Raw genomic sequence first — 14,188 nt, 5'->3', positions numbered from 1 at the left:
CATAATTTGACACAATAGTCTCACATTTGAGACACTTTCAATAAAATTAAAAATTGCTTACGTTGTTCAAGACCTAAAGCACAAATCCCTTTTTGGTAGTAGAATACTGTGGTCACCTAAATTTAAATGCAGGGGAATGGCACTTTCATAGATATCGACTTCTGTGTCTTCTAAAGAGTAGCAGCTTCCTTTTAGACATTCCTACACATATATTAATTCTAATAATTAAAAACATGTTCTAACTTTCTGAGTTCTGTTTTATAATTTCTGGAAAACAACTAGGTTACAAGCTCAAAAACCTTTAACTATTAGTGGCATTCTTGAGGTTAATTTCTTGTTCTGGGAAATAATGCTCCTTTCAATTGGGTCTTTTAAAAAGTAGACACTATAATTTTGTCATTGCTCAGGTAAATACAAAGTGAAAACTGTTGGGAATATGACTTCCGGAACTTTGTAAGGAGAACTGGCTGTGATGTCACAGACCCTTGAGTGAAACTTCTAAAAGTGAGATTTGTCCTAAAAGTAACATAACATGAAAGATGATGAATAAATAAGGTGGGATCCAACAAGAGTGTAGTAAAGGATGGTATAATTTATGAATTATCTTTTCTTGAGCTCAATTATAAAAACTCAATGAAGGAAGGCAAAGGTGTAACCACCTGGTATATTTATGATTCTTAATGATCAATTGATTGAAGACTGATAAACTTGGACCATCATCAGTCATAGAAATGGAAGAAAGTGATGAACATGACCATCCTATATCATTAGGGAGGCAAGAATATAGAAGGAGAAGACGTCCCAGCCAACCAATGGTAGATAAGTCCCAGCAGACTGAAATAACAGACAAAAAGAAAGCAATAGCTTCAGTACAACCTCCTGCCCCTAAAGCTACCCATAGTATTGGTGATATTCCTGGAACTAAAGACAACTACTCTGGAAAAGAGTACAGACTATCCTCTCAACTTCAGCAAACTTGGATGAAGAGAAAGCATGGCCAGGAAATGACTGACAAATCCTTGCAGACAGACACTTTTGTGGAAGAAAAAGTGGAAGTCATATTCATTGATAAAACACTTATACATGAAGAAAGAACAGAAGGTGTTGGAGAAACAGCTCCTGAATTGCCACCGAGTGTTCCAGAAGTAGAAATTCCAACAAGCAGACCCACCTCTCATTTAACAGACAGATCTCAGCAGACCAGCTGTACTGGTGACTGGAGTCTGATAAACATGTGCCAAAAAGAGAAATTGGACAAACAACAACAGACCTACTTCAGTGAGGTAGAACTAGCTATCACGTCTATGCCAGGTAGCTCCCTGAATAAGTCAATTCAAGAAACATTATCCATTGCACAGGAAGGTCCTTTGGTTGAAATAAATGGATCTCTCGAAATAGAGGTACCATCAACTGAAAAACTCTCTAATGTCATGATGACTTTCACTGAAGGGGAGATTTCTGGTGAATTTCAGTCTCTAACAGCTGATGAAGCCACCGTTAATGCAGAGCTCTTCTTTAGAGAGAATACCCCTACCCAAACACCATCTCCAGCTGAAGAGATTTCCACAGGTGAGACAGCCACTAAAACTGCAAAAGAATTTGTGGATATACAGACTCTACCAGCTGATGAACTTTCTTCTACAGAGCCTCCTGATGACACTAGTACTCCATTAGTGCAAGGGGCTGTTTCAGATGAGCCTTCTGATCAACAGTATCCCCAGGTAACTGAGATGGCTCCTTCACAACTTACTGTTGAAGATCTGGTTCCACTCTCAGGAGAGGTGCCTGGGAAAGTTCCAGTTTTAGCAATTTACACTACCCTCGAAGACTCAGATAGATCAGAGTCTATTACTGCTGAAGAGAGTTCTGGTGAAGTTCAACCCCCTCTCTATGAAGGGACTTCTAAAGAAGTACTTGCTGAAGAAATTGATATTGTAATAGATCAAGAATGTGCTATTGATGAAGTCTTTGAAAAAGTCCAGCCTCCATCAACTGAGGAAGTCTCTGTAGATAAGGCTACTGTAGAAGTTCAGCCTCCATCAGCAGAGGATGCTCATGAAAAAGTGGCTCCTTCAGAATTTCTGCCTCAACCAACTGAATGGGGAACTGTAGAAGACATGACTACAGAAATTCTATCTCCACTAGCTGAGGAGGGCACAGTGGAAGTTTCACCTCCACAAACTGAGGAAGCCCCTGCAGAACTTTCACATCCACAAACTGAAGAGGAGCCTGTGGAAGTTCCATCTTCACCAACTGAAGAGGGGCCTGCAGAAGTTCCACCTATATCAGCTAAGGAGGGACCTGAAGAAGTTCCACCTCTACTAACTGAAGAGGGTCTTGTAGAAGTTCCTCCAGCTGAGGAAACCCCCACAGAAATACCACCTTCACCAGCTGAGGAGAGCCCTGCAGAAGTTTTACCTCCACCATCTGAGGAGGGCCCTGCAGAAGTTTTACCTCCACCATCTGAGGAGGGCCCTGCAGAAGTTTTACCTCCACCATCTGAGGAGGGCCCTGCAGAAGTTTTACCTCCACCATCTGAGGAGGGCCCTGCAGAAGTTTTGCCTCCAGCAACTGAGGAGGCCCCTATGGATCTTCCACCTGCAGCAACTCAAGAGGGTCCTGTAGAAGTTCTATCTCCATCAACTGAAGAGGGGTCTGAAGAAATTATACCTACAACAACCGAGGAGACCCCTGCAAAAATTCCACCTGCAGAAGTTCAACCTCCAGCAACTGCAGATGGCCATGCAGAAGTTCAACCTCCAGCAACTGCAGATGGCCATGCAGAAGTTCAACCTCCAGCAACTGCAGATGGCCATGCAGAAGTTCAACCTCTACTAACTGAGGAGATGGCTGTAGAAGTTCCACCTCCAGTAACTGAGGAGGGCCTTGTAGAAGTTCCACTTCCAACAACTGAGGAGGCCCCTTCAGGAGTTCAACCTGCAGCAACTGAGGAGGGTCTTGCAGAAGTTCAACCTCCAGCAACTGAGGAGGGTCCTGCAGAATTTCAACCTCCAGCAACTGAGGAAGGCCTTGCAGAAGTTCCATCTCTAGCAACTAAGGAAAGCTCTTCAGAAGTTCCACCTCCACCAACTGAGGAGAGCCCTGCAGAAATTCAACCTCCAGTAATTTCAGAGGGTCCTCCCGAAATTCAACCTCCAGCAACTGAGGAGGGCCCTGAAGAAGTTAAACCTCCAACAGTTGATAAAAGCCCTGTAGAAGTTTCACCTCCACCATTTGAGGAGGGCCCTGCAGAAATCCCACCTCTAGCAACTGAGGTTGGCCCAGCAAAAATCCCACCTCCAGCAGCCGAGGAGGGCCCTGCAGAGGTTCTTCCTCCAGTAACTGAGAAGGCCCCTGTAGAAGGTCTCCCTTCACCAGATGAGGAGGGTCCTGCAGAAGTTCCATCTCCACCAATTGAAGAGGGTCCTGCTCCTGCAGAAGTTTCACCTCCAACAGCTGGAAAGGACCTTGCAGAAGACCCATCTCCAGTAACTGAGGACCCTGCGGAAGTCCTCACAGAAGTTCAGTCTCCACAAGCTAAGAAAAGTCCTACAGAGGTCCTACATTCATCAGGTGATTCCCCAGCTAAAGAGATCTCTGCAGAATTTCAGCCTCCATCCATTGAGAAAGCTCCCTTAGAAAGTCTTTCTCTAGAAGAAGCAGTGATTCCACAAGGTGAGGAGATCCATCTAGATGATTTATCTGTTGAAGTACATCTGCTAGCTGAGAAGGACATTGCAGGAGGGGCCGTAGGTGAATTTCAGGCCCCCCTAGTTGAAGAATACCCTGCAAAAGAGTTCACCGTTGAAGTCCAGCCTTCATCATTTGTGAGTGCTCCAATAGAAGAAAACCCTGCCGAAGCTCAGCTTTCAGCAGTTGAGGAAGATAGTGCAGAAGAGGCTTCTTCAGTTCAGCCTCTGTCTTTGGCTCCTACAGATGAAGCTCCTGCAGAAATTCAAAAGCTACAAATTGAAAAGACTCCTAGAGCAGTGGCGCCAGCTGAAGATCAGCCTCTACCAGCTGAGGAGTTCTTTCCCAAAGTAGTCTCAGAAGAAGCTGCTGCAGCTCGGTCTCCCTTATCTGTGGGAGCTCCTGTAGAAGATGCCACTGTGGAAGCCCAGTTGACATTGGTTGAAGAGAGCCGTAAAAGTTTATCTGTTGATATTCAGCCTCCACCACTTAACACAACTGCAGAAGAGTCTCCTGCTGTTGAACAGCCTTTAAAGCCTGATGTGGTTCCTATGCAAGAGTTTCCCATGGAAAAGATGCCTGCTGAAGAGCCACTTATACCTTCAGTAAAAACACCTGTAGATCAGGATCTACTAAAAGAACATAGATTGTCCCAGGGAGCAGACATCTCAGAGAAGCAATCAGACTCTTCTACTTTGAAAGGTGGTAAAAAATCTGAAGGAACAGATTCTGTTCCTGAAAATGTGTCTGGGACCAAGGAAGATCAGATCTCCACTTTCAAGATAGAAGGTACCATTAAAATAGAGTTAAAAGGCTCCACTTCCTGAGCTATAGTCAGGTGTTAACTTAAATTAACAATTTATTTGGTTTCTGGAAGTTCATTTTTTAGAAAATAAAATGCTTTCTGGAAGAACTCTTAGGAGTAGATTAAAGTTAAAGGATCCTTAAAAGACTGAGCATGCAGGTTGGAAAATGAATAAAAGCAGTCACAATGTAAAGTCCCTTGTGTTATGTTCATTCAAATCTACAGCATGTAAAATAACTACTTTAAAATGAAATAAATTTATGGTTGTCATTCTTACTTAAAATATACATTAATTTTTATAGTATACCCATGGACAATGATTTTTTTTATTTAATATCTCTCTTGCTGTGTATGTATACACACACACACGTATGTATGTAAGTATATATTTGCAAGAGAAATAACAGTTTCTTTCTTGAAGATGTCATCTTTAAATGCCTTGAGTTTTATTTACACATATAAATTATATGATGTTCTTTTCTTTGGTTATGATTCATCCTATGTTTTATTCTCTTTCAACTGACTACTTCTAAGATAAGCATTGTTTTCCTATACAGCTACTGGGGAAATCAATGTGGACAATTCTCAGGAATCTCAAGACAAATTCAAAGTATTACTCAGGCACACCAGTCTTTTACATAGATCTATAAGACACAACTTCTTACTCCACACGAACATACTCAACCTTATTTATTGGTATCTGCTTCACAAGACCAAGGAAATGAGAACTACCTAAATGACCTTCATCTAATAAATGGACAATGAATATATGGTTCATATACACTATGGAATACTCTTGAGCTGTAAAGAAAAACGAAATTATGAGATCTGAAGTTAAATGGATAGAACTAGAAAAGATCATGGTGAATGATGTAACTCAGACCCAGAGAGTCAAATGAGAATTTTCTCTCAACTGAGGCACCTATACTGAAATCTTAAGCTAGTAGTACATCACCTGGAATAACTTCAGAAACTATGAAAGGCTAAATGAGCAGTGTTTGGGGTAGGGTTTGAAATAATAGGCTTCAAGTGATTTTTAGACTAAAGAAGGGACTCTTAGTAGTGGACTGGGAGAGAAATATATATAATATAAAATATGAGGAGGATAAAGTAACAGTATATATGTCTGAAAATATCATAAGGAATGTTACCATTAACTATATAACTAAAATTTTCTATGACACAGGTAAGTAAATGTAAGTTTTCCATTTGGGTTGATGATGGTCCACCAAGAGCCAAACAATAATCTATTAAAGACCTCCAGCACCAAGCATGAGAAACCTTTTTTTTCAGTTGTTAGAGCAGGGTTTTCCAAGAGACCCCATAATGCTATTGCCTTTGATTGATCCTATATTTGGAAGGTAATTTCCAATTGTGAAGACAGAATAAAATTGAGACACTGGATCCAGAGACCCTTGGACTGAAAATGATCTGAAAAGTTCCTCCCCTCAGACTAGCTTTCATTGCCATGGTAATTCCAAATAAGGGAAATAACCAACTGTTCTGCCCAACTATGTCATCTATGAACTAAATTAATGACGAAAATGGCAGGATAAACTGAGTGTGCAGAAGTGCTATGCACACTTGGGCAGGAACCAACTGTTACCTATTTGTCCTTAAGATTTGGTTAACAAGAAGGAAATCATATCTGGTACTATTAGCTAATTACCCAGGGCTAGTGAAGTCCATGGGTCCTCAAGGAAAACAGGCAACTACTACTTTACTAAACCAGCACAATTCTTAAGGCCATTGAAAATATTTTTCTTTGTGCTCATAGAAAAGTATAGTCCTTAGACATTAACAGGAAAACAGCTCTTTGTAAAAGACTGATGCCACTTCAGACAATGACAACCAACCAAAATTGTGGTTAGAGACTAGCCACAAATAACACATCTCCAATATGATGACTACACTAAAGGTTCATGGGCTGTTTCAGAAGAGGGGATGAAGAGATTGTATGAGTCCATGGAATAGGAAGTTTGCTATAAGATCGTATCTCTTAGAAATGGCAGCATGTAGACCCATAAAGTCTCACCAATATGACAACCTAAACATGAGATGAACAAGAAATATATTTGATAAACCTGGTAATAAGGGAGAACTTAGGAGGTCTTACCCTTAGACAAAGGCCAGGCTGAGAAATGCTGAGAATAGGAAAAACAGTCTTTCACAGGAAAAAAAGCACTGGTTATCTAATACTAGATGATTATCCATGAAAACAGCTAATACACAGACAAACAAATTGTACCTGTCCATTTAGAAATATATATTTATCTGTATGTAAGTAATTAATAAAAAAGAAGGGCATGAATTTGAAGGAGAGCAAGGACAGACATATGGGAGGCCTTAAAGGGAGATAAGAGGTAAATGATGTTATTATATTTTAATCTAAAAATAATTTAAAAATGCACTAGGTAGATCTTCTAGTAAAAAATGTCATAAAACAACATCCTTACATTATTAATGATTTTGTGGGAAATTGTTCTGAATTTTACTATTAGCTTAGAAGCTTACTGTACGTTTTCTATTGAAGGCCTTTTTTTGATTTAGAAAGTTACTTTATATTTATAGCTGCTTGACAGTGTTCTCAGTAGAAAATAATATTCAATTCTGGTAAATACTCTTTATGAATCTGAGATGATACATATTTTTATTTATGATGTGTTAATGTGTTAAGGTTTTTCGGTTAGTTTTCAAATATTACAGATTTATTTTTATTTTATATTTTGAGTGTCTCTGTGTGTGTATCCACTGGGAGTACAAGAAGCTATCAGATATGTCAGAAAACAGCTTGATGTGGGTGCTAAAGCCAAACTCATGTCCTCTAGAAGAGAAACAAATATTCTTAATCTCTGAGACATTTCTGTAATCCCAAAATTTTTACATGTAAAACCAACACTTCACATCTTTATAAATCCTTATTTGGTCACAATATTTTGATAAAGTTGTAAATTCAATGTGCTAATTTTGACTTGAGATTCATAAAATTGTTCATTACATAAGGTATTATGTGTGTTTTTGATTCAAATATATTATTTGAACTAGCTAAACAGTGTAAACATTTCTATCTACTCAAATATTTACCACTTTTGGTGAACACAGTTAAAGGTCTTTTCCCCAGATATTTTCCAGGATGTGTAACACAATGTATTTATTCTTTATATTTGACTTTTGAAAATTTTTATTTTGTATCACAATACAAATAACTAAGCTTTCCTATAAAAATTGCAAATGAAATTTGTTAATTTGTTTCTGTTTTCTCTGCTTCTCCCAAAATTTCTTTTCCCTTTGTCAGCCTCATTTTTAACAGCTTCTCTTCTGTTTCCTTGTCACTATGTCTTTTGTCCTACCCATGAGAGCTCTTGTTCATATATCTTCTACCTAGTTTTATAGCCTAACTCACTATCACACCCCTATATTTTGAAGCAAATTGTGTTCTTTTGGTAATTTTCTACATGTAGAATGTATATTTTATAACTATTTTATAACTATAACTTCCAACACTTTTTAATTTTATCTTTTCCATGTATAAAACCCTGCATATCTCTTTCCCATATTTATGTCTTTTTGTTTATTTAGACTCACTGCATTTATCCAGTGTCATCTGTATTACCATGTTTTTTAGTGTATGTCTCAGAGAATACACAGTAGGAGACAATAACTATTTCCACAGAGGAAATTTATGCTGCCTCCTCTGGGGCTCAGGGATATTGTGGGAAAGGAAGCAAAAGGACTTTAGAACAAGAAGACTGGGGTAGGAGCTGTGGATTATCTTTTGGTGTATGAAACACCCACTACACTCATGAAGAGACAGTAGTTGTGGCTTCCTATTTGCCTACAAACCCCTGTGCATATGATATTGAATTATGGATTAGGGTCAACAGGGCCTTACTGAATGGTTTGCTCCTGGTAGACATCTCTTTCTTAACAGATAAATACACACAAACATTAAGCTTTGGGATTCATATTTGAGATAAAAGATGCATTTTTTGATATTCTTGAGTCTTAGTAACTTTACATAATACTTTATAGACCCATTTGTTTGTCTGCCCCCCAGAAGATTTCATAAATTAATTATCATTACAGCTGAGTAAAATTCCTTTATGGACATAGCCACACATAACCATGCTTCTGCTGAGATGTCTAGTTTGGCTCCAATTTATTTATTTTTTGCTACTGTGAATAATGCAGCAAAAAATATGAATGTGCAAATTATGGCAAGCTGCAGAATCCTTTGAGTATATGTGACGTGTGGCATGGCTAGGTAATATTTTAACTCTATTTTTATTTTTTAATCTTTTGAAACATAATCTCTCTATATATCCTGAGATATACTATGTAGGCAAGGCTGGCCTTGAACCTACAGAGATCTATTAGCATCTGCCTTTTGAGTAAAACTAATACTGGAGGAATTTAATTTAATTTAATTTATTTATTTGTGAAACTCTCACAATGATTTCCAAAATGCCTATACTAGTTTTCATTCCTCTCAGCAATGAGTAACTTGTTCCTGTTTCTTCACATCTTTACCAGTATTTGACATCATTTATTTTCTTGATAAAAGCCAAGGTGAGATGGAATGTGACCGCAGTTTAATTTGCATTTAGTTATTTGGTAGCCAAGGATGTTGAACTATTATCTAACCGTGACTTAGCAACTATTGGTCAACTTATTGTTAATAATTTTGATATCTTATGTTTATGAGGAAGATAACCAATAGAAAGTGTTTTTCTCACGTTTTTGTCTGGCTTTGATATCTGTGCAAAGCAGACTCAAATGATAAATTTTATTTTTCTAAAAAAACTTGTTTTATAATGGCCATAGTTTTCTACTTTTATAAACTTTACCAGTGAAGTCATCAAGGGTTAGAGTTTTATTCCAGTGAAAGGTTTTTAAAAAGTATTCTCATTCTTAAATATAAATGTGCACTTTGTCTTTCTGTCATGTGATCTAATCCCGTCTATCATCACATGATCTATGATTTCTTTCTAACTCGGAAATAATTATTGATACCTTATTCCAATATACATTGATATTTCACTCTCCTTACTTTTTAAGCCATATGTCTTGTGATCAGTTCTATAGATCTCATCAAAGAACTGACTCTCGGTTTCATGGAACTACCCTCCTCCATTATCAGCATGATTCACTGTTTGTTTTTTATCTTTATCATTTGTTTCCTCTTTTTAAATTTTATATATGTATAATTTCTTTAATTTTAACCTTTGGAAAAAAATAAATGGTTTATTCTATGGAAGAAAATAAAAATGATTTCATTATTTATTTTCTTGACAAACTTTCAATCTTGTAATCCTCCTGTTTATTTTTTCATAGTGTTGGCATTTCAGGCAAGTAGCATGTTTTATGTGATCCTGGTTACATGCCATATGATATAGGCATACCTATCAACCATTTATTGAGAGATAACGAAGAGGAAATTCTTTTAAAAAGTCTGCAGTATACATATATTATACATATTTTAGAAGACAGAATACAACTTTACAATCTAATAAGATAGGCATGCTCATTGATTTTTACATAAAGAATAAAGCCTGGCCTCAGTATTTGATACTGAAGGACTCAGAGCATGTTCAGCACTTGTCAGTATTTTTTTTTCTTTTTCATTACTGAAAATACCATTTTCTATAAATACATAGTATAAAATGGTAGCAGTGGTGGAGAACAAACATTCTTTCCTTTTTCAATGTTAAAATTCAGCCAAATTTTTAAAAATATTTATTTATTTATTTTAGAGACAGGGTATAACTATAAAGACTCAACCTGCCTGGAACTTTTTTATGTTGACCAGGTCGACCACAAGTTCACATAGACTTGCTAAACATGTTCAGTCAAGTTACACTTTAAGAAATGAAACTTAATATAGAAACTCAAACATTTTTACTGGTTGTTTTACTTATTTACATTTCAAATGTTATCCCCCTTCCCAGTTTCCCTTCCAGAAATTCCCTATACCCTCCTCCCTCCCCTTGCCTCTCTGAGGGTGCTTTCCCACAGGGCCACCCCTCCTGCCTCAGTGGCCTAGCATTTTTAATAAATATCCTAACAATATGATATATACCCTAATTTGATATTAAAATTCTGAGGAGTAATGGTGGGAAGTACGTTAAATTCTTTGGTTTCTATAATTAAATTTAGGTTTCTATAAAAGCAGTAAACTTCACACAGAGAAGAAAGCACTGCAGTTCAAACTATTGAGCAGTCTGGACCATTTCAGTCATGGTTCAGGGTGTCACGTGATGTGGTATGAGCCACAGTAGTGTGTATCATGTACTCAGGATCCAGGCTGTGATGAAGTCTCACGATGCAGCATATGCAAGCGCTGGTAGAATCACCCTGAATCATTTTACCTTTGATTCTAAATTTGTTTTTGGTCATTGCACAATCAAAACCTTTACTATTGTCAAATATTTGGATTTTGCAGTCACACAGTATTTTATCAGGAAAAAGTCAAGTCTCATATCCCTAGCAACAAGGGACTTGTGAATAAGTGTTATTATTGCAGATGCTTTCCTTTAGTGATGCGGATGTACTTAAGTAGGGTCAAAGTGGCAGGAGGGGTAGAGGTTACTCCTTTTAGCTTCTGTTATCATTGAGGTCCCTCTATAAAGATGCTTCCCTAGGCTTCTTGGTGAAACATCTTTGATGTGCAAGGGAAAAAAGAAGAAAGAAACCTACCTGGACTGTCCTCTCATGCTAAGTTGAAAACTGGCAGTCAGTTGCCAGAATAAACTTCATGGATTGAGGAGTGATTGTCAAATGCCAGGCCATTTGACTGCCTCTCTGGCTCTTGTATCTCTGAGTACTTCAACTTCTGCTTTCTGCCTTTTTGAGTTCTCCCTTAATTGTTTTCTGCTGAATAAAAGTGCTTTTCTTTGTATGGGAGTGAAAAGGAGAACAAAGACTGTCATGGTGCCAGGAGTGCAATTTTTTTTTACAGTTATTATCATTAAATATTTATAATGTGTATATATTTATATATATTAAATATATAATGTGAGGTTCCATTTATCCTACAAGACGCAGTTTGGCTAGCATTTTCCTGAGAACTTTCATATATACCCAGTGATGCTGTGTCTGTGTCTGTGGAGTTGTGCCTTGTTTTCCATTACCAATATGTTTCTGCTCCTTGCAAAGCTAATTTCTTTTGCTTTTGCACAGATAAAAAATTTAAATTCTCCATCATCATTTTCTAATAAATTTTAAAGTCTCCAATTAGTTTTTAAAAATATTTATACTTTTCTTAAATAGTAAATGCAGGTTTATTAGGAAGGTATTCTCAGGTGAGTTCCCTGCCCCAAAGCCAGAGGCCAGAGAAATCACCATGGGAGAAAGAACAGAAAAGGAGAGAAAGAGAGAAAGGACATGAGGGCAGAGGTGGGGGGAAGGAAGGAAGGAGAAAGAAGGAGGAAGGGAGGGGAGAGAGAGGGAGAGAGAGGGAGAGAGAGAGAGAGAGAGAGAGAGAGAGAGAGAGAGAGAGAGAGAGAGAGAGAGAGAGAGAGAGAGAATGAGAGAGGAAGAGAGAACAGAGGCTTATTTTTCATCCTTTTTACACAAGCAAATAATCTCTTCAAGCTTTATGTTCTAGCTCTGACACCATTTATCAGTTTACCTTGTTAGTAAAACTTGACACAATCAATGCGATTTGGCTTCTTCCCGCCTGCTCTCTTTTCTCATCAGGCTTTCTAGCTCACTGTTTAAGTAAAATTACATGTAAAGGTCACTCACAGTGACTGCCATATTTAATAATTAGTGCCCATGTTTCTCCTGAGTAGTCCAGTAGCTGCACTTAATACCATAAAACATTCACATTTGACATTTATGTCGCCTCTGCATCTAGAATGTTTTCATGCTCTAACACTGGTGGGGTGATATTTAAGATTTTTTTGTTTGTTTGTTTGTTTGTTTTATCATCTTAGAATCTACAAATCCTAAAGAATTCAAGGGACTGGTTTTTGTCTCTCCTTTTTTATGTATCTACGTTCACTTTTTGCTGATTAATAGTGTGACTTCCATTTCCATCTGAATGATCATCACTTAGACCTCAAGGTATTACTAGTCCCAGATCATCATAAAATTTTTTGTGACATCAACTCTTCATAATTGAATTGGCATAACCAAGCATATTTCCTTGACTGAGAAATGTGCTTCCTTCATCAACAGCATATGAACGAAAATTTAAAAGTAGTTACCCACTCTCAACTCAAAAATTTTTTCTTAGTGTGTTTTTCTCTGTGGTAGGTTTTACTGTAGCTCTTACTTGCATCATCCTGATTATGTCCGAAAAATATATCAGAAATACTTTTATATGGTTGTGAGAGTTATTTTATGTGGCACTTTAACTAATAATGTGTGTCCAGCAGATAATCAAATACTAATGAAGGTGTTTGGCTGATGCTGTGTAGATGTGGTTTATGTGTATAATAATTCTTTATAGTTTTATTGTGTTTACTTCTGTGATGCTGTAGATTGAATCCTGTGACTTTATGCATGTTAGGCCAGTGCTCTCACATAGTCCTAAATGGAAAAAAATGGATGCAGCGCCTAATACACGAAAAAAAACATTTTAAAAATTTATTTCCACTTTTTTTCTGTATGTGTAATTTAAGTGCTGTTGGCTTCGATAATATGGGTGAGCCTCATTGTATGAAATAAAGAGCATAAGAGCCCAAATTAAGGTCAAAGAATGTCTGTAGCATTGAAGCAGTCTAGCCAAAGAATGTCTGTAACAGGATTGTGGCATCGACCAAGTCATGATGAGTTTCCACTTGCATGTTTCTCCTATAAATGCAATGCTTCTGTACATTTGTCATGTTATTTATGCAAGTGTTTATAAACGTTACCCTACTTACAGGCAAAACCATAACTGGATGAGGTACATTTCTAACCAATTAAGCATTGTTAGAAGATTCTGAAAACTAAATTTTAATATGATTTGTTTTATAGAAAATTATAATTTTGCCTCTAGTGGAGAGGTCCAATGTTGTACCACTGAAATTATGTATTTGGAATTTTATAATTCTGATATTTATTCCCAAATATTTCCAAAAGTGTTAGCAGAGAAAATGAAAATGAAGAAGACTATTGCCCTGGGGAAACCTTGACAGAAAGACAAAAACAAAGCTACAACAGGAGCAATGGCAAAGGCAAAATGAACAGAAGAAAAGAAGCTGTGCTGCACTTACAGTGTCAGGATAAATAACTTTACTATTTAGACTTTCATTTTCTCCACCCAAAGGTGTCTGAACCAGCATGCTAGAATGGTACATTCAGTAGACCATGAGTTCAGGATTTGAAGCTATTGCTTATAATGGCTAGAAAATGCGTGGTAACATTTTTTTGGGGTTGTTGAGTTACTGGACTCACATGATAAATGATTCAATGTAAGCAACCTTATTGTGTCTGAAAGGAAAATAGATTTGAGGGTTACCTTGAAGATAGAAATAATACTGCTTTCTGCTGAGCAGATGTCATACCCAATGGATAAAAGAATATTTTACATGACTGTTGATTTGCACATCCACATATGTGTGTTTGACTCACTACAATTTGGGAAAAGGCATAAAGACATTGGTGAAGATAGAAACTGGTACATTTTTTAGTTTTAGAGTTTGAAGTTTCAAGCACTTATGAAACATGCAGGTGGTTATAGTTAATGAGCAGCTGAAAATGTCT

The 14,188-nt window shown here is 37.2% G+C and overlaps 1 protein-coding gene and 1 pseudogene across 2 annotated transcripts in view; one reads left to right on the top strand and one right to left on the bottom strand.

Annotated features, from left to right (window-relative positions):
- Positions 1–731: 731 nt before the first annotated feature.
- FSCB (fibrous sheath CABYR binding protein) lies at positions 732–4,517 on the top strand (the record flags this gene model as incomplete). The annotated part of the gene is made up of 1 exon (XM_080912603.1): positions 732–4,517. The coding sequence occupies one exon, from the start codon at positions 732–734 to the stop codon at positions 4,515–4,517; it is 3,786 nt and encodes a 1,261-aa protein (XP_080768729.1).
- Positions 4,518–5,156: 639 nt separating this feature from the next.
- LOC308417347 (proliferation-associated protein 2G4-like) overlaps positions 5,157–14,188 on the bottom strand; it is a 158,886-nt pseudogene continuing 149,854 nt past the window's right edge. The window contains exon 3 of the transcript in view: positions 5,157–5,296. The product of the transcript in view is annotated as a proliferation-associated protein 2G4-like (transcript). The remainder of the gene's footprint in view (positions 5,297–14,188) is intronic.

Source organism: Micromys minutus (genome assembly GCF_963924665.1).
Source record: "Micromys minutus genome assembly, chromosome: 1".
Taxonomy (NCBI): Eukaryota; Metazoa; Chordata; class Mammalia; order Rodentia; family Muridae; genus Micromys; species Micromys minutus.
Note: the sequence above shows the minus strand (reverse complement) of the source record. Positions and strands in the feature narration are given on the sequence as shown.